The 18,169-nt window shown below is 40.6% G+C and overlaps 1 protein-coding gene across 7 annotated transcripts in view; it reads right to left on the minus strand.

The window, feature by feature from the left end:
• The window catches only part of ATRX (ATRX chromatin remodeler), a 95,527-nt gene that overhangs the window by 15,735 nt on the left and 61,623 nt on the right, over positions 1-18,169 (minus strand). For all 7 annotated transcript variants that reach the window (XM_088664680.1, XM_088664679.1, XM_088664682.1 and 4 more), the window contains 11 exons: positions 17,293-17,439; positions 16,905-17,082; positions 14,911-15,048; positions 13,832-14,007; positions 12,013-12,130; positions 9,243-9,373; positions 8,832-8,920; positions 8,489-8,655; positions 2,671-2,824; positions 2,377-2,477; positions 1,005-1,113 (listed from right to left, as the gene is read on the minus strand). In XM_088664680.1, coding sequence (XP_088520806.1) covers positions 1,005-1,113; positions 2,377-2,477; positions 2,671-2,824; positions 8,489-8,655; positions 8,832-8,920; positions 9,243-9,373; positions 12,013-12,130; positions 13,832-14,007; positions 14,911-15,048; positions 16,905-17,082; positions 17,293-17,439 — 1,508 coding nt within the window. The remainder of the gene's footprint in view (positions 1-1,004; positions 1,114-2,376; positions 2,478-2,670; positions 2,825-8,488; positions 8,656-8,831; positions 8,921-9,242; positions 9,374-12,012; positions 12,131-13,831; positions 14,008-14,910; positions 15,049-16,904; positions 17,083-17,292; positions 17,440-18,169) is intronic.

An 18,169-nucleotide genomic window follows, 5' to 3' on the forward strand; every position in this document is an offset into this window, starting at 1 on the left:
ACCCCAAGCCACCACCCCCTAGGCACCCCTGTGGTGGTATGTAGAAAGATCACTCCCGGTTATGATCCCTGTACATAGCACCAATAGATATCAACAATGCTGAGGCAGAAAAATGGGCAAAAAAGACAAAATGCTCCCAAAACACCAAAATTTGGTTGCTAATGAAAATTTGGGGGGGCGGGGCGCTAATCAAGAACACAGGTAAAAATCCTTTGTGGTCCTGTCACAAATGATGAAGAGGTCTTTAAATAAGGAGGGAGAGGAAGTCAAAAGGCACTGACCAATGCCTAGGATGGATCCCCAATAAAAGACCCAGGAGTTAATAAGAGGGGTGGGGAGGGTAATTATGTCTTAGGTCTACTCCAAGCCAATCACACACCACTAGTCAATGACAGGCTGGCTCAGAAGAGTCACATGGACTCTGGGTGTAGTAGGATGGCCTAGCCCAACTGGGTCTTCCTGCTCTCCTGCCTACTGCGTGGTCTGGTCCCAAAGGAGGATTCTTGCTGAAGTCAGAATACGTATTAACTCTCCAAAATATTTTATTGAAAATAACTGTTTTTAAAATGTGCTTTAATCTGGTTTTTAGCTTATTGTTGATTTTAATTATTGTTTGAAGGTTATAATTTTTTTACAGATAAATTGTTCTTTTTATAAAGCACTTTGAGAGTTGCTTTTTTAAAAAAAATCAAACGCTATATAAATTTTATGAAATAAATAAAGCAAGTTAAAGATTTGTAATTCAATATTAAACCTACTTACATGGAAGTTAATTCCCACTATTTTTATTCCCTGACAATGCAACACAGGCTTTTTCCTGGGCAAGTGCATATAGGACTGCAGTCTGTGGCATTAATAAACTAGCTTGGGGAAACAAAGTGTCCCAGCACCTACAATTGCTTCACAGGGCTCATTTCCTAGATGCATTATAATGGTTGGAAAAGATACATACTTATATCGCTTATATAAATTTAGAAGCAGAAAGGGGTGTGGGTTTCTTTTACCTGACATTAGTTACATCATTAAATTCTTCAGCCCACTTCTTTCTTGACTGTGCTGTTGTAGAGCCATCTAAACGATAATAATCTATATTTCTGAACCATTTCCCTTCACCTAGGAATTAAAAAACTCAAATTATTATATATCATTGAATAAGACATAGGGGCAAGTCTTATGTTTACCCACCCCCGTAGTTCTTCCTCTTTAGCTTCCCTGATGAGCAGCATAATCCACAACGTTTGCCCACACTGTATCCCTGGAAGGTGTGTTTACAATGTCCAAATTCTAATGTGAGCTGCTTGCAGGATATGCATGCTTCAAACAAACAAAGTTGTGACAGAAAGCTTAGCTCGACCAGAGTTTAGTGATGCAGTGCAGCAGAATTCCACCAGGGTGCTTGGCTGGAGCCTCCCTCTGATTGGCTGTGGGTACAGCTAGCCAGAGAGGGGTTGAGCTAGCACTTTGGGGGGTTCTAAAGAAAAACAGTTCGAGTTGAGAGCTGGAGTTCTTGGCGTTCAGCTGGAAAGGAGTATACCTCCTGAGCTGTGTAACATCCACTCTGAGGAAAATATCTGCAGCCAAAGAAGAGTAACTGGGAAGCTGAATTGGGGACAGGAAGAGGAGACTTGTTACAGAACACTGTACTTGGGTCTCAATTCAGTAAGAAGGGAAGGGAAGAGAAAGAGAAGAATCCCAAACCAGTTAGGAGAGGTATGGTGATCCCTTGATCTGTTATACTGCCAGAGGAGTCTCAGGAGTGTGATTTATAGAAGGTTGGGAAACTGACAGAAAGTACCACCTTGTTTAAGAGCCCAAGTATTAAGACCTAAGCTATAACACTCAAACAGTTATCTTAATAAGCTGAAATCAAAAGAAGCTGTGGGTTTACCACCTTGTTTACAAGCCTGTAACACATAAACACACACATACAGTTTCTTGAAAGTATCCTATCTCCTAACACATCTTTTATTTTACCAATTTTGTTCTGTAAAATAAAAACCTTTCTCCTGTTGAGCTTCCCTAAGTCTCCAAGTACCAGAGTTTTTCATATAAAACCCAAAAATTAAACAGTACAGTGGTCCCTCGGTTTAACAACAGCCCTGTTTACAAACTATTCAGTTTACAAACTCCGCAAAACCAGAAGTAGTGTCCCAGTTTGTGAAGTTTACCTCTGTCTAAGAACGGAAGCCAAACAGTGGAAGGGCACCGGTGGTGGGAGGCCTCATTAGGGAAAACGCATCTCGGTTTAAGAATGGTTTCGGTTTAAGAATAGACTTCCGGAACAGATTAAGTTTGTAAACCGAGGTACCACTGTAGTTAAAAATGGGTTCTCTCACAATTCTTCCATTTCTGCAAATCTGGCATTTCTACACTTGCCTTTATATATAATAGGTTTGTCTTCTTCTTTATCCCGGCTTGCCAACTCCAGAAAATCTTCTATCAAATCCAGTGATATCAGAGACTGGCTGAACACTAAGCTGAAAGTTGAGAAAAAGAGACATAGTTACTAGTTTTCAATTTAACTAGCACACCAATTTGCCTCACCACTCTTAGTCTCATTGACACACTTCATGGATATAAAGCAGAATGTTAATCTAAATCTGCCAATTCTAAAAAGCCAAGTCTGCTTAAAGCACAAATGCTTTGGAATCTTTCCAGAATGACTCTTACACTTTATCCCCGAGCTCCTCAGCCATGCGAAGAATTTCAAAAAGAAGCATCATCTTTCCAGAATGCTCCAACACTTCAGCATCAGCATCAGTGACAAAATCCTTGTACCAATCTGGAGCTGGGCTGCCTGGGTTGGAAGGGGAAGCAGTTTTACCTACGGGAAAATACAACAAACAAACAAAAACCTTATTATATGTATCTTAAGACATTTTTCAGGGTTGTTGTTGTTTTTTACTGTGGTAGATTTTATGCTACTTTTATCCTGTTTTACAGTGGAACCTCGGGTTGCGAACATGATCCGTGCAGGAGGCACGTTCGCAACCTACAGCGTTTGCAACCTGCAGTGCCGCTGTGTGACGCGATTCAACGCTTCTGCACATGCACGAGCGCTGAAACCCGGAAGTAACCCATTCCGGTACTTCCGGGTTCGGTGCGTCCGTAACCTGAAAACGCGCAACCCACAGCGATCACAACCTGGGGTGTGACTATAAATGCCTGTAGCAGTAATGCTGTATGTTTTGCATCATGTATTTTTGTCTGCCTTGTTGACATATTTTCCAGAAGGCCTAAATCAGTAAGCAATACTTTTTCAGCCTTAACTGCAAGAAATGCATTTCAAAAAAGCAAAAGGGAAACGTCTTCAATGTTGGTTTTAACTAAAAATTGCTTACCAACCATGTTTTCTAATATAGTTAACACAATATCTGAATAGCTTACACAGCTGTCATTTCCTCTGAAACATGATCCATTTACAACATTTGAAACTCAAATTACAGCAAGGGCTTAAAACTCTTCAGGAGAAGGCAATATTCCCCAAGCGCTGCCAGCTTGTGCTGGCCGGGGGGTGGGGTGGGCCTTGCACACTTCTCTCCACCACACTTTTTCCACCACCCTCCCACCGTTCACAACTGGAGGGAATTCATGGTGTTAGCTCCGAGAATGACATGATTTTCTGATCTGATTTCTGCATATCAGTGGAGGCTTCTCACCAAGTGGAGGTGGTGCACTACCCATCCTAAACCCCCAAAGATGGCTCTTTTTAAAGAACTCAAAGGCTAAGCTATCCCTATGCCAAATTCATAGAATCACAGAATTGTAGAACTGGAAGGGTCCTGAGGGTCATCTAGTCAAACCCCCACAATGCAGGAATCTCAACTAAAGCATTCAAGATAGATGGCAATCCAACCTCTGCTTAAAAACCTCCATTGAGGGAGACAAGGTTCCTGTCACGAAGTTCTTCCTTATGGTTTAGTCGGAATCTCCTTTCTTGCAACTTGAAGCACTGGTTTGGGTCCTACCTTCTGGAGCAAACAAGCTTGGTCCATCCTCCATGGGACAACCATTTAGATCAGGCATCCCCAAACTTCGGCCCTCCAGATGTTTTGGACTACAATTCCCATCTTCCCTGACCACTGGTCCTTTTAACTAGGGATCATGGAAGTTGTAGGCCAAAACATCTGCAGGGCCGCAGTTTGGGGATGCTTCCTTTAGATGTTTAAAGATAGCTATCATATCTCCTCTTAGCTTCTTCTTTTCCAGGTGAAACATACCCAACTCCCTCAATCGTCTCTCTTAATGCTTGGTTTCCAGACCCTTAATCATCTTGGTCTCCCACTCCTCAGCATACATTCTAGCCTTTTTAAATTGTGGTGTCCAGAATTGGGCACAGTATCCCAGGTGTAGTCTGACCAAGGCAGAAGAGGATAGTACTATTTCTTCCCTTGTTCTGGATGCTGTACTTCTGTTGATGCAGCCAAAACAGCATTAGCTTTTTTTGCTGCTGCATCACCCCTACTCGTGTTCAGCTGGTTGCCTACTGAGACCCCTAGAACAGTCCCACATGTACTACTGGCAAGTTAAGTGTCCCCCATCTTATAATTTTAAAGTTGGTTTTTCCTACCTAAGTATAGAACCTTACATTTGCCCCTATTGATTTTTTTTTGTTAGTTTGGACCTAGTCTCCAATCTGTTAAGATCATATTGAATCCCGATTCTGTCTTCTGTGGCATTAGCTGCCCCTCACAGTTTCAGGTCATCTGCAAATTGGATGCTGCATCCTATTGTTGACTCATATTAAGCATGACTTGTTTTTTGAGAAACACATGCTGGGTCTTAGTAATCACAGCATCCTTTTCTAAGTGCTCACAGAGTGACCATTTAATCATATGTTCTACAACCTTTTCTGGTTTCAACTTCAAGCTCACCAATAGAAACCTGGGTCCTTTCTTCCCCTTTTAGGACATTTGCTTATCTCCAGTCCGCAGAGACTTCATCTGGCTATAAATAGATAGGCTTTAAGAGTTAATCTACAAGCTCCTTTAGTACCATTGGGTCAGCTAATCAGACCCTGGAGATCTGAATTCATTTAAAGTAGCTAGCTGTTCCCTTACCAGCTATTTTCCTAGCTTGGGAGGAGGTCTGCTATTTAAAATTTAGTGAGGGAAAGGTTTAACTGTTGCACTCAAGAGTTAGCTGTGATGCCTTTTGGACTGTTGAACTATTTTGATGTGAAACTTTAGATCCGAGTTGAATTAAAATTGGAAAATACTGGAGGTCCATTAGCTATCTGCATTCCTTTCACTGTGATGACTTCCAACACACACACAAATACATCTACAAATTTATAACTTGATACAAGATTCCAGGGTTGACTTTATTTATGTTACCTACATTCTTTAGGCAGTACTATAAATATGTGGCTTTAATTTTACTTCAGTCGTGTGTTATTTATTGTTAAATTTGGGGGGGGGAGTCTTGAAAACTTTGATATGGTTACTAATTGCAGCATGCTCTTCCACAGAATTATCTTATTGGTAGTCCAAAATACTGACTTGCTAAAAATAAGATATACACAATAAGATAAGCAAGAAATAAGGCACAAATATACCTAACGCTCTCCAAATTAAAGGTAAGAAGCCTGGGTGAATTTTTTTGCCTGATGTCTGAAAACTGATAAGGATGGCACCCTTGGGGAAAGCATTCCACAGGTAAAGAGTCACCACTGAAAAGGCCAGTTCTCATGTTGCTATGTTCCCTTGTATGGGATGCAAAGGGCTTACGGAATACAGCAATCAAGTAACATCTTAAGGCCCTGGATACTGTGGGGAGAGGAAACAGAGTTCATATAAATGAGAGCTCTAGACCTTCCAGCTACTTTTAAGACAGAATTGTTTGTAATGCTCCCAACCTAATACATCTCTCCAGCCTGATTGGCAGCCTGACTTCAATAGAATGCACTTCCTAGAAAGTAGGCCTTAGATTGCAGTCCTTGATCACAATCCTAAAAGCATATGCATGGGCCATAACCACCACCACCACCCCAAAAAAAACCTTCCCAGACTTGCTTTTCACTAAGTTTGTCATTGGTGTGAGCTTTCGTGTGCATGCACACTTCTTCAGATACACCGAAAGCTCATACCAATGACAAACTTCGTTGGTCTCTAAGGTGCTACTGGAAGGGATTTTTTTATTTTGTTTCGTCTACGGCAGAGCAACATGGCTACCTACCTGTAACTAGAATTACCAAATGTTAGTTCAGCTAGGAGAGGAGCTGCAAGGAACAGTTCTGCAATCCTCTCTCAAGCAGTCTTTTTGGATGTTTAAAAAATTGCTATAATGCCATTTTAACACATTCTACTTTAGGTTACCTTTAAAAAATATTCAAAAGTTACAGCTGTTGAAAAATCAGGTGACCCAACTAATCTCTGGTGTCAGCTTTTTGGACCTTGTGATACTACATTTCTGTTTAATTTTCACTGGTTTCCGGTTCATTTCCAGGCCCAATTCAAAGTGCTACTTAATACCAATAAAATTCATAAATGGACAGAACCCAGATACTTGAAGGACCTTTTGTTCCTGCATGAACAAGTCTACAAACTGCATTCACCCTTAGAAGCTTTGCTATGTGTTTTGCCACTGGGAATATGGCATGCGATGTTTTCAGTCATCGCACCAAAACCTCCCAAGAGAAATCAGGTTGATTTCCCCATTAATTGCTTTCAGGAAGGTAGTAAAAATATGTCTCTTCCACCTTTGCTTTATTTTACTTTAACAGATTCATAAGCTGCCATTCAAAAACCATTCACCCCCAGAAACAGAAACCACTACCTTTATGCGTCTACTGACTTGTTTTAACCCTCTCTAATTTTGTATGATTTACCATTTATTTTGATTGTGTTGATTTAATCTAAGCTTTGTGGGCCCTTCTGAGAGATGACAGTATTTAAAATGCAGGATGAATCACAAGTGTATGGATGAAAGGAAGATCATTATGGGCCTGCACTGGAAGTGATTCAAGTTTTGTAAATTACTTGGATGCATAACTTACATCAGTGATAGGCAACCTTTTGAGCTTGGTGTGTCAAAATTCGCCAAAAACCGATCATAACTTGGGTGGTGTCACTTCAAGAAAAAACCCCATAATTTCACGATATTTATAGTTTAAATAACAAAAATGTATAATTGTAATATATAACTGTATTTAATAAACAAAAACTAATTATTTAACCTAACCTAACCTAACCAAAAACCCCTTATTTATCACAAAGTGCCCAGAGTTGTTGAGCTTTTGGGGGGGGAGCTGCTGACCAAAGTTGTGGAGGTTTTTGGGGGGGATGCAAAAGTTGCTTTGCTTTTTTGGGGGGGTGCCCCAAAGCTGCTGTGCTTTTTTGGGGGGGAAAGAGAACAGAAATAATGATGAATAATCAAAGCACCAAAAAAGCAGCACAGAACAGGTTAAAAAATGAGTACTGTTACACCCAATCATAGTCTGCCAAAGTGCCAGAAAAAAGCACAGAAAGGGTTAAAAAACCAAACTCTGGCTACCAGCAGCAACAACAACAACAAAAGGATCCGGGTTTTAATAGCGGAGACAAGCTGTAGGAGGAGCGGGAGAACAAATTGGGGGGGAGGGATAACAACAGTGTGAATGGGCCGATGGGGCGCGTGCCAGCAGTGAGGGCTCTGCGTGTCACCTCTGACACGCGTGTCATAGGTTCGCCATCACTGACTTAATCAAACTAATAATATTTTGTGAGCTACTGAGGGAGAAAGGTGTCGTATAAGTACTTTTTAATTGCCTGATTTACTTTGTTTAAAACATTTTTTCCCATTGCTGCAATACAGTGGTACCTCGGGTTACTAATGCTTCAGGTTACAGACTCTGCTAACCCACAAGTAGTACCTTGGTTTAAGAACTTTACCTCAGGATGAGAACAGAAATCACGTGCTGGCGGCACAGCAGCAGCGGAAGGCCCCATTAGCTAAAGTGGTACCTCAGGTTAAAAACAGTTTCAGGTTAAGAATGGACCTCTGGAACGAGTTAAGTACGTAACCAGAGGTACCACTGTATAATATAATAATAACAATAATAATAATAATAATAATAATTCATTATTTATACCCCGCCCATCTGGCTGGGTCTCTGCAGCCACTCTGGGCGGCTTCCAACAGAAAAATAGAACACAGCAATCTATTAAACATTAAAAGCCTCCCTGAACAGGGCTGCCTTCAGATGTCTTCTAAAAGTCTGGTAGTTGTTTTCCTTTTTGACATCTGTTGGGAGGGCGTTCCACAGGGCAGGCGCCACCACCAAGAAGGCCCTCTGCCTAGTTCCCTGTAACTTGGCTTCTCGCAACGCGGGAACCGCCAGAAGGCCCTCGGTGCTGGACCTCAGTGTATATACGAGGTATATACTGGTATAACAAGCTGGTATCAGAGGAGGACACCCAACATTATAGTTTCTACTTGAGTCCTGTAGGGGTGAATTTCCTCTACAATGGTGTGAAAATTTTGAAATTTAGCTGAAATCCCTCATTACCTTCATCTGACTTTACAATGGCTGGAGGATTGTTTATTGGTTCTTCTATGTTTCCTTCTCCACCTCCACGAGATCTTGAATTCCAGACTTTAATCACTTCAACATCATTATCACTTCCACTTTCACTGCTGCTGCTCTCCTTTTTTTTACCCTTCGGTTTTTTCTTCCTATAAGCATAACATTTGATGCTTGTTATTATAAAAAAAAACTTGCAAAAGTTGGGGTGTTTTTTTTGGGGGGGGGGTTATATGTTGTTGTTAAATAATGCAATTCTACAACAAACACAAATTCCACCAACTCAGAGTAAATACATTTACAGTTTATGTAGAACGGTTTTACTTACTTGATCTCTTCCTCAGAGCTTAAGCTCATTGATGTTTCTTCAGAATCAGAAGCTATGAATTCATCAAGACTATCTTCATCAAAATAGCCCTGAACAAAACACCAAATTGCATATTTTTTAGAAGAGGCATTTTCTTAAGTTTAGCTGTCCTTGCTTAAGCGTTTAGAACATCTGCTCACTCATCTGAACAATGCCAGGGTGAGCAAGGGACTATTTTGGTAATGACAAAACACATAGGAAAAATGGTCAACAGTTACAACATATATATATATATATATATATATATATATATATATATATATATAATCAAGCTATCAAACCGTAAATAAATTTCAGTTATTTCAGTGAAGCTGTCTAGGACTTGGCATGTTTCACTGAAGCTTTCATTAGAGACAGACATATGTGATTTACCTTATTTTCTTTACTAATATAGTCCAGCTGTAAGCACCAAGGATGAGTCCAAATTCTGCTTAACATCTGGAAATCCTGGAAGAGCTTAGCTCCAGCTTTGCCTCTTCCACCTTCATTGCTGTTGCCGACACCTGACAATAGAGTTCAGAAGTTAAACTAAAATATTCATAGTTAAAGTTTGCCAAATTAGCATTTGCTTCTTAAAAATACATCTCTCCTGCCTACCTCTCTCAAACACAAACAAGCTTCTTCCACAGATACAACATCTCTTGTAACAGAGGAAGTTATTTAAATGACTGAAATCAACATTTTCTTCCACTTAAATTCTTAAAATTTTATAATTCCTGCTGTTCCTCATATTTGATAAACTGTAACAACTTATCTACACATATGCTGTTTAATTTCTTGTCAGTAAGTTTTGGAGCTTATATGTTTCTGAATTCCAGTTTCTGCAAACCATGTGGGGTGGATGGGTCTTGTGCTTAGTGCCTCAAAAATTTCCAGAATTTACTATAGAAATACTTTATAGCCTGTGCAACATTCAGTATATTGGTGATATTTTTTTTCAACATCTTAAAACATTAACAATTCCTTCTGAATGGTGCATATTGGTGTACTTGGGCTTGCCACTCCTCCTCACACTGCTCAGCAGCACTGCCAGCCCACACACCGTTATTGCCAGCCCCCTCCATTTACTTCTGGCCAAGAGGGTTTGAAATTAGCAGGGCGCCAGGCACATTTTGCACCTAAGATTCTCCATTTGTGAGCACCTCCAAAAGACTGGGTGCCATTTTTTTTGCGTCTGGCTGACATTCAAGGATTACTGACATGTACCGTGTTTCTCCAAAAATAAGCCATACCCCGAAAATAAGCCATAGTGATAGGCAGTTTAACCTTGTAGGTTAAACTGTACCATACTTAATAAATAAAAAAGACATCCCCTGAAAATAAGCCACCGTGTGTTTTTTTTGAGGAAAAATAAATATAATACAGTGTCTTATTTTTGGAGAAACACGGTATGTGCTTTGAAGCCTCAAAGTAAATGTTAAGGATAGACAATATGTTATGGAGTTTAATTAAAAGAAAGAATAGAAAGCTTGGAAAACTGGAGTATGGTACCAATTTTTTGTTGTCAGCACCAAATTAAACATGTATTAACAAATTCTGCTAAAAATGTGATATTAAAAAGTGTCCCTTATGTGGATTGCATATCAATTCATGCTTATCACAATAATAAATATAAAGTGTTGCTGTCCCCCCAATGGCACCCACAACCCAGGTCCCAGAAGCCATTTGGTTCCTAGCTTTTCTATCCCAGTTTCTAACACTGCTGGCCAACCCTGCTCCCACTACACCTCATCCAATCCTCCCTCCCTCAACATCTCAACTCCTCCCTTTACACCTTGCCCTACAAAAATATTCCCTTCACAGCTTGTCCAAAAATTCAAGCTCCCTTTCACAGCTCATTCCCACAATAGCCTTCCCCCCATTCCCTCAGAGCATGTCCATAAAAGTTGTCTTATCACACTTTGCTCAGCCCACCTTCCCCCATAGCTTTTCCAATCCCCCTTCTCTCATGCCCTTAAAGTTCACCCAACCCCAACCCTGCATCACTTTAGAGCTTACCCCACCCCCACCCCCAACCTTGCTGGCAGAGGGAGAATGGAGAAAGATTTCCTCTCCTTCATCCCGCTCTCTCCCATCAGCTGAAGCAACAGTACAGGAAGGCTATCAGTCTTGGGCACATTCATACTCAATCACCAGCACAAATATAATATAGAGATATACACTACAAGGGGTAGGGAAACCCATATGAATGGAAGTCAGGTATGATCGAAGGCAGCCCTTAAACAGAGAATTCTCCAAGCCCAATAAACTGTTGAGGACCTTGAAGACAATCTAGTTCAATGCTCTTCCCAATATAGTTAATCCTGACCTAGAGTATTCCTAACAGATGGCTGTCCAGCCACTGCTCGAAGACCTCTAGCCAGGGAAATCCCACAATTTCTCTAGCTCATTGGTCCCATTGCCAAGGTACTCTTACTGACAAGACATATCTTCTCACGTTCAACTAAAATCTATTCTCTTATAACCTAAGCCAGGCTTCCTAAAACTCAGTCATCCAGATGTTTTGAGACTACAATTCCCATCATCCCTGACCAGTGGTCCTGCTAGCTAGGGATCATGGGAGCTGTAGGCCAAAAACATCTGGAGGGCTGAGTTTGAGGAAGCCTGACCTAAGCCAATTAAACCTAGTCCTATCCTCTGGAGCAGAAGATCAAGGTTCTGCTGTGTGAGAGCCCTCAGTCTTCTCCAGGCTAAACATACCCAGTTGTTTTTCATACCTTGACCACCTTTCACTGCCTTGTGGGATTTGATCGTGCAATCCTAGATTACATACACTGAATTTTTCGCTAATAGGCATTATCAAAATGCACTGCCCACATGGGCCACCTATGGGTCCAGCGAGTAAATGCAAATCCACTTCCACACCACACACAGTCAACAATATCCCATGGATCAGCTCTTTGTTGGCATTAAAATCTGACAATAACTTTCAAAGCAGCCTTTCCCCTGAATGCCTGCTGAACACACAAACTGCAGCATTTCACATGCAGAGTCTAAATTTTGAAGCTAGTGTAGAAATTTTAAAAAAACTGTCGCAGCAATAAGCCTCTGGACCAGTTACACCTGCATCCACACACAGAGCTCAAGGATGCAATGGAATCAAATCAAATAAAGTCCAAAGTGATAATGGATCATCACTTACCTGTTAGATTATCCAAGTAGAACTGATACAGTTTACACTGAAGAGGAGTCATTCTAACAGCCAGAACATATTCATATTTTGGTGGCAGGAACTTTGTTAATGCTGTATAATCTTTCCTCTGTAAATTGTAAGTATTTTTTAATGTGCCATAGAATATTGTTATAGAATAGTACAATTAGCCAACCAACTAAATATTGGTCAGCTCCAAAATCTAAACTACAGAAAACAAAACTTGGTGAAGGACATTTATAATGTAGGAATCTACAATCCAGAATTCAAATGTTTATCACATAATGGAAAAAAAATGTGCTGGCAGCCATGTGTCCGACCATGTGTGGTCGGACTGGTTGGGTGGGCTGACTGGTTGGGTGCAGAGTGTGGTGAACACTTTGCTGATGAAGGGGTGGCCCCTACTGCACTGAAAGAGGCAGTGGTGCAATTGCTCCTAAACAAACCAGCCCTGGACCATTTGGATTGGAACAGCTATTGGCCAGTTGCCAATACCCCCACCCCCATTTTAGAGAACGTGGTGGATAGCGCTGTGGTGGGGCAGCTGGAGGCATTCTTGGAGAACACAGATTATTTAGCTCCATTCCAATCTGGGTTCAGGTCTGGCCACGAGACTGTGTCAGCCTTCTTCACCCTGACATTTGCTGCATAACATCTGGATCAGGAGAGGCAGTGCGGCCCCTGGGCGATTACCTGGACACAGTAGTGAAATGGATGAGGGAAAACAAGCTGAGCTTGAATCCTGGCAATATGGAGGAACTGGGGGCAAGCAGCTCCTCTATCTGAGAAATTGATCAGTTGCCTACCCTGGATGGAGTTACACTCTCCCTGAAGTTCAAAGTTTTGAAGTGCTTCTGGAACCAGCTCTGACACTGGAGGTTCAGGTAACCTCAGTGGCTACAGGTTCCTTTTACCAACTGCAGCTGGTTCAACATCCAGTCATTCCTAGACCTGGCTACAGTAGTTAAGGCATTGGTTACTTCCAAGGGTAGATTACTGCAGTGTGCTCTATGTGGGACTTCCCTTGCACTTGATATGGAAACTGCAGTTAGCACAGAATGCTGCAGCACGACTGATGACAGGAGTGAGGCTTTGTCAGGTTATAACATCTGTGCTCAGAAATCAGCACTGGATGCAACTTTGCTACTGGACCAAATTCAAGGTGTTATTAGGATATAAAACCCCTAACAACTGGGGCCAGTTTATGTATGAAAGTATCCCACCCCACATGTGCCCACTTTGATTGGCAGAACTGCCACTACTACAGCTGCCACATAATACCTGTTCCACAATTTTAAGAACTCACCAATCATATAGAGTAGCAACACCTGCACTTTGGAACTCCCTGCCTATTGAACCTTTTTCGGTGCCTGCTAAAAGCATTCCTGTTTAGACAAGCCTACCCAGATGCGTTGAATGTTAAGGTTTTAGTATTTTAACTTTCTTTTTGTAAACTCTTTGAGGTTTTCTACAATCAAATCAGTGTATAAATTTTATGAAGTAAAAATTATTTTGATTTAGGCAATGGAACACATTGTAATTATAGACCACACATCCCTTTCCTCTCAGAATATTTTACTATTGATTCTGTAAATCATAAAGCTGCATCCTATACTCCTTTATAAGCCACTGTGACAACTTAATAGTAATTTTTCTTTTCTTTTTTTCTGCAAATTCCCATTGTCATTAAAGAACTGAAAGAGGTGTATCTTTGGTTAATAAAAATAGACAGAATCCAAAAGCTGTTAAAGGTTACGTAATCCTTAGCTCTCATAGATTGCAAGGCAATAAAAAACAAAGATTCACATACCTGAACGCATCCATTTAACATTTCGTACAAGATGTGGGCACGCTTTTTCATCACCCTGACATCAGCCAGGGTAGAGTCCGCACACTGACCATTCTGGATGGGATTTATAAATCGATTTCGGAACTCCTTAATTGACCCAAGCAAATTCTCCTTGATAAAGTTAACCATGCAGTGATCTAAGGAACCACAAATTAAACTTTAGCTTAATAATAATAATAATAATAATAATAATAATAATAATAATAATGTTATTATTTGTACCCCGCCCATCTGGCTGGGTTTTCCCAGCCATACTGGGCGGCTTCCAACAAAAATTTAAAATACGTCACACATTAAAAACTTCCCTGTCCATATAGGTTTCTATGCCAAAATAGCTCCCATGAAATATTTTTAAAATGCACCATGTCATTTCCTATTTGGCAAGCAAGTTCAAAAGAAAACAGTTTAAGGAGGCACTACAATATTGTACTCTGCATACATTAATACTTCTGGAAGCCCTGGAGGGTCCAGCTAGGACTCTCCTCTCTGCCTACTGCAAAGCTCTTCCAGGTCGTTTGAATCCTGCCTTTCCACGGCACAGGATTATAGCCTTGCCTGCTTTGCAGACTACGTCAAACCTGTTAAGTATACAATGCTTGCATACCCATATTAAATCATATGAAGTATATTGCTAAACAAAGACAGGAAATAAACCTAAGCAAAGTTCTCTCAAGCATATTTGATAAATGTGGTAACACTGTGCAGGTAATAACAGCTGAAGCACAGACAAAGTTTAATAATTTCAATGGATCTACTCTGAGTGTGACTGACACAGGAAATAACTGAATACACCTGAGGATTACAAGTGAAGAAGAAAATCAAGACTGCAGGAATACTCACTTCTTCATATTAGCAAAGCTTTTAAATTTTATTTTACTGAAATCACAGACCTATTTAAAATAGATGTTCAGACAGGAAAGAAAAAACTGAGGGGACTGCACCTGGCTCCCAGAGTTCTTTGCTCTCCTGCCTCCGTCCTGTGTTGAGGGATGTTACCCAACCCATTCAGGTCATCAGGAACCAACTCAAATTGTACTTACATTCTATGAGGTTGTTTTGCAATGGAGTTCCTGTAAGAATGATCCTCCTCCTGGATCTTATAGAATTCATAGCTTTAGAAACAGCAGAAGCTTCATTTTTCAGTATGTGTCCTTCATCACATATGACAAAGTCAGGGCCTGGTTTAAAAAAGGGTGGGGGGAAGAGCCTACTTTGAATCTTGCTGACACCAAGAAGAAATACTTCACAGGGTTCTTACAAACATACAGCTTAACTGCCACTTCTACTTTTATCCAGAGGTAACTACACCTCCAAAAGGGAAGCATACATGCAGTCTTTTGATGTGGCAAAACATTCACTCATTTGAGTCCAGATGGAAGATACACACTTCCAGTCTGGAAAGGACAAGTTCTCTATCTGCCCTGTACTGCCATGGCACCTCTCTGTGCTCAAAGTAAGATCTTGCAAGGAAAACTGCTCATGTGCAACAGCTTTTCAATGTGCATAATGTGACCCTCCTGAGAGTGGTAGATTATTACTGGGTATTTTATACTAGCTATGATTTTCCTTGACATTTTCTCAAATAGAAAACAAGAGGATTACCCTTGGTACTTTTTAATGCCTACAGGCCAGAAAGGCAAGAGAAACATGACAATCACAACTTTAATAGATATATGCAAGAAACAACATCACTTGATCCAAGAGCTTATTGAACATTATGTGTTGGTCCACGGGTTACAAAACACAGCGTTCTGTAGCAATTCCCTTGAAAAGTGTCCCAAAAATTAACCATGCAGATTCTCTCTAGCGGTATTTCTCAATATGCATTTATAATTCCAGGCTATACCACCATCTACTGGAACATAGAAATAAAGTCAAGCTTGAATATAATCCTGTAGAAATGATCATTCTCCATAATTAATTTTCAGCAATATCCGAGTCAAGTTAGCAAGATGGGCAACACCTTGTACAAAACTATGTCTTGCAGTTAACCATTTATCCAAGCTGAAATAAAATGCCTCCTGGCAGATCTATTCAGTACATTACTCTTACCCTACATGTACATGTTAGCAGTCATTAGGTGACAAGGCAGTCTTTCAAGTATTGGAGGGAGGGTGGACAAATATATGGAGAAAACTAAAGCAACAACGAAAACAAGGCAACAGTTCCTACATACTCAGGGGACTCCCTTGGTACACAGGAATGCATATAGATGCAATATAGTAACAGAAAAAGTAAGGATTAAATACAACAGACTACAGAGAAAGATTTCAATCCTCAATCTAAAATGCTATGCAGAAACATCATCATAATATAGATATAAACAACCAATCATATATAACTGATCAACAAAATAAGAAACACTAAATGTATTACTGCAGCATTTCACACATCATCATTGTTCCAGGAATTACTGTAATAGGAAACCCCAAAACAGTCTGACAAGAAGACTGTGTGCTTCCAAGACATATGACATATTGAGGTATCCATTGAGAAGGGAGAGGGGGAGAGAATGGGAGGCAGCTGGGAATATGTGGCCTCTTCCAACTCCTAACAACTTAAAGTAAATGAACCTGGATGATGAGTCTAGAGTTGGGGAGTTGCATGCCATGAGGTACAAAAAACTTCCCTTCTTGCACTATACAGGAATGTTTTAGGAGGACAGAAAGCAAAAACACCTTTCCCCACTCTCCAGAACCCCCAACCACCAGCATTTTATTTCAGAAAGTGTAGGAAAGAGGAGAGCAGGAGGTCTCCCCTTTTCTGAGATTTCACTTCATGTATAGTCTGAACCATGTTTCAATGCTTCTGGCATGGTTGGAATTCCTCTTGGGAAGCTAGGGAACACTGCAGAGTTTTGTCTCTGTGTGGAATTCCAGCTGCTAAAGGGATCCACTTTACACATACCCGCATCCAAATATGTAATGGATGAACTACCTTTCCATCAATGTCCCCTGCAATAGAGGAAGCATCAAAACGATCTGATCACTGTGACCAGCTCACATAAAATGATTTACATAACGTTCTGGCTTACCTGGATCAACCAGTGCTTTGTTAAATATTTCCTTGAGTTTCCTGCTCTTCACATTTCTCCCTTGTGCAAGGTTACGGTACATCTCATAGCCTATGATCATTACACCTCCTTCATCCTGCCATCTTTGGAGCAGATAGCTTCTCTCTTGAGGGCGTTTCACTGTTGCTAGTTCACAGACCTTGTGAAAACAGACAAAAAAACTGAATTTCCACCCCAACCAAACATGCCATTAATGTACTTGCAGAATGTAAATATTGAAAATGCTCATACTCAATGGATAAACTTCTCACACATTTAACACAAATGTTATTGTTTGCATTTCTTAATTATGTAATTTGTCATGATTGAAACTGAATGTACCCTGAAGTCCATCATGAATTATACATACCTCAAGTTTCTCATCGTCTTCTAAGCCTTCTTGCCATTTCTCAAATTCATTCAACCAATTCAGGGCTGTGTTCAGCGGACAAACAACAAGAGCTGTCCTGAAATCCATCTTGTCGCACAGAAGAATAGTATGAAGAAAACTAACTACCTTCAAAAGAGCAAAAGTCAAACAAATCACCTTTAATATATGTCTTCACATTTTTATAAAGAAAAGCAGCTATGAATACAGTGGATGCTCAGGTTGCGAACGTGATCCGTGCGGGAGGTACGTTCACAACCTGCAGCGTTCGTAACCCGCGTCTGCGCAGACGCGGGTTGTGATTCGGTGCATGGGCAAAGTGCAATTTAGCGCTTCTGCACATGCGCTGAAACCCAGAAGTATTCTGTTCAGGTACTTCCAGGTTCGGCGCAGGACGCAAGCTGAAAAGACACAACCTGAAGCATCTGTAACCCGAGGTATGACTGTATGCTTTTTTAAAAATGTGGTGACTAACATGAGGCAAAACTAGTTGATTTTCATAATGAATTATTTATTAGGGGTTTGTGTGTGAATCAAAGCCTTTCTCCTTATATTAAGCTTGCTGCATGTATGCAACCAACTAATTTTGCCTTCTTCCAATATAACTGTTCAGTGGATAATCTCTCTCTAGGTAGTTAAACTAACTGCCAGATGTTTGGGTGTGAAAAGGACCTTGTGCATAGAATGTTAATCCATTCCAAGATGTACAACTTTAGTGTAGGAAAGCCCAAGGAAACACTGGCACTTAAAGATATACTTGTATTCAGATTGGGAGAAAAATGCTACCCAGAGAGACAAGAGATACCCCCCCTCAAACACTCAGCCATCCAAACTTCTGATGGTAGAACAACACATGCAT

The sequence above is a fragment of the Zootoca vivipara genome, chromosome Z2 (assembly GCF_965207765.1).
Source record: "Zootoca vivipara chromosome Z2, rZooViv2.hap1.1, whole genome shotgun sequence".
In the NCBI taxonomy this organism is placed as follows: Eukaryota; Metazoa; Chordata; class Lepidosauria; order Squamata; family Lacertidae; genus Zootoca; species Zootoca vivipara.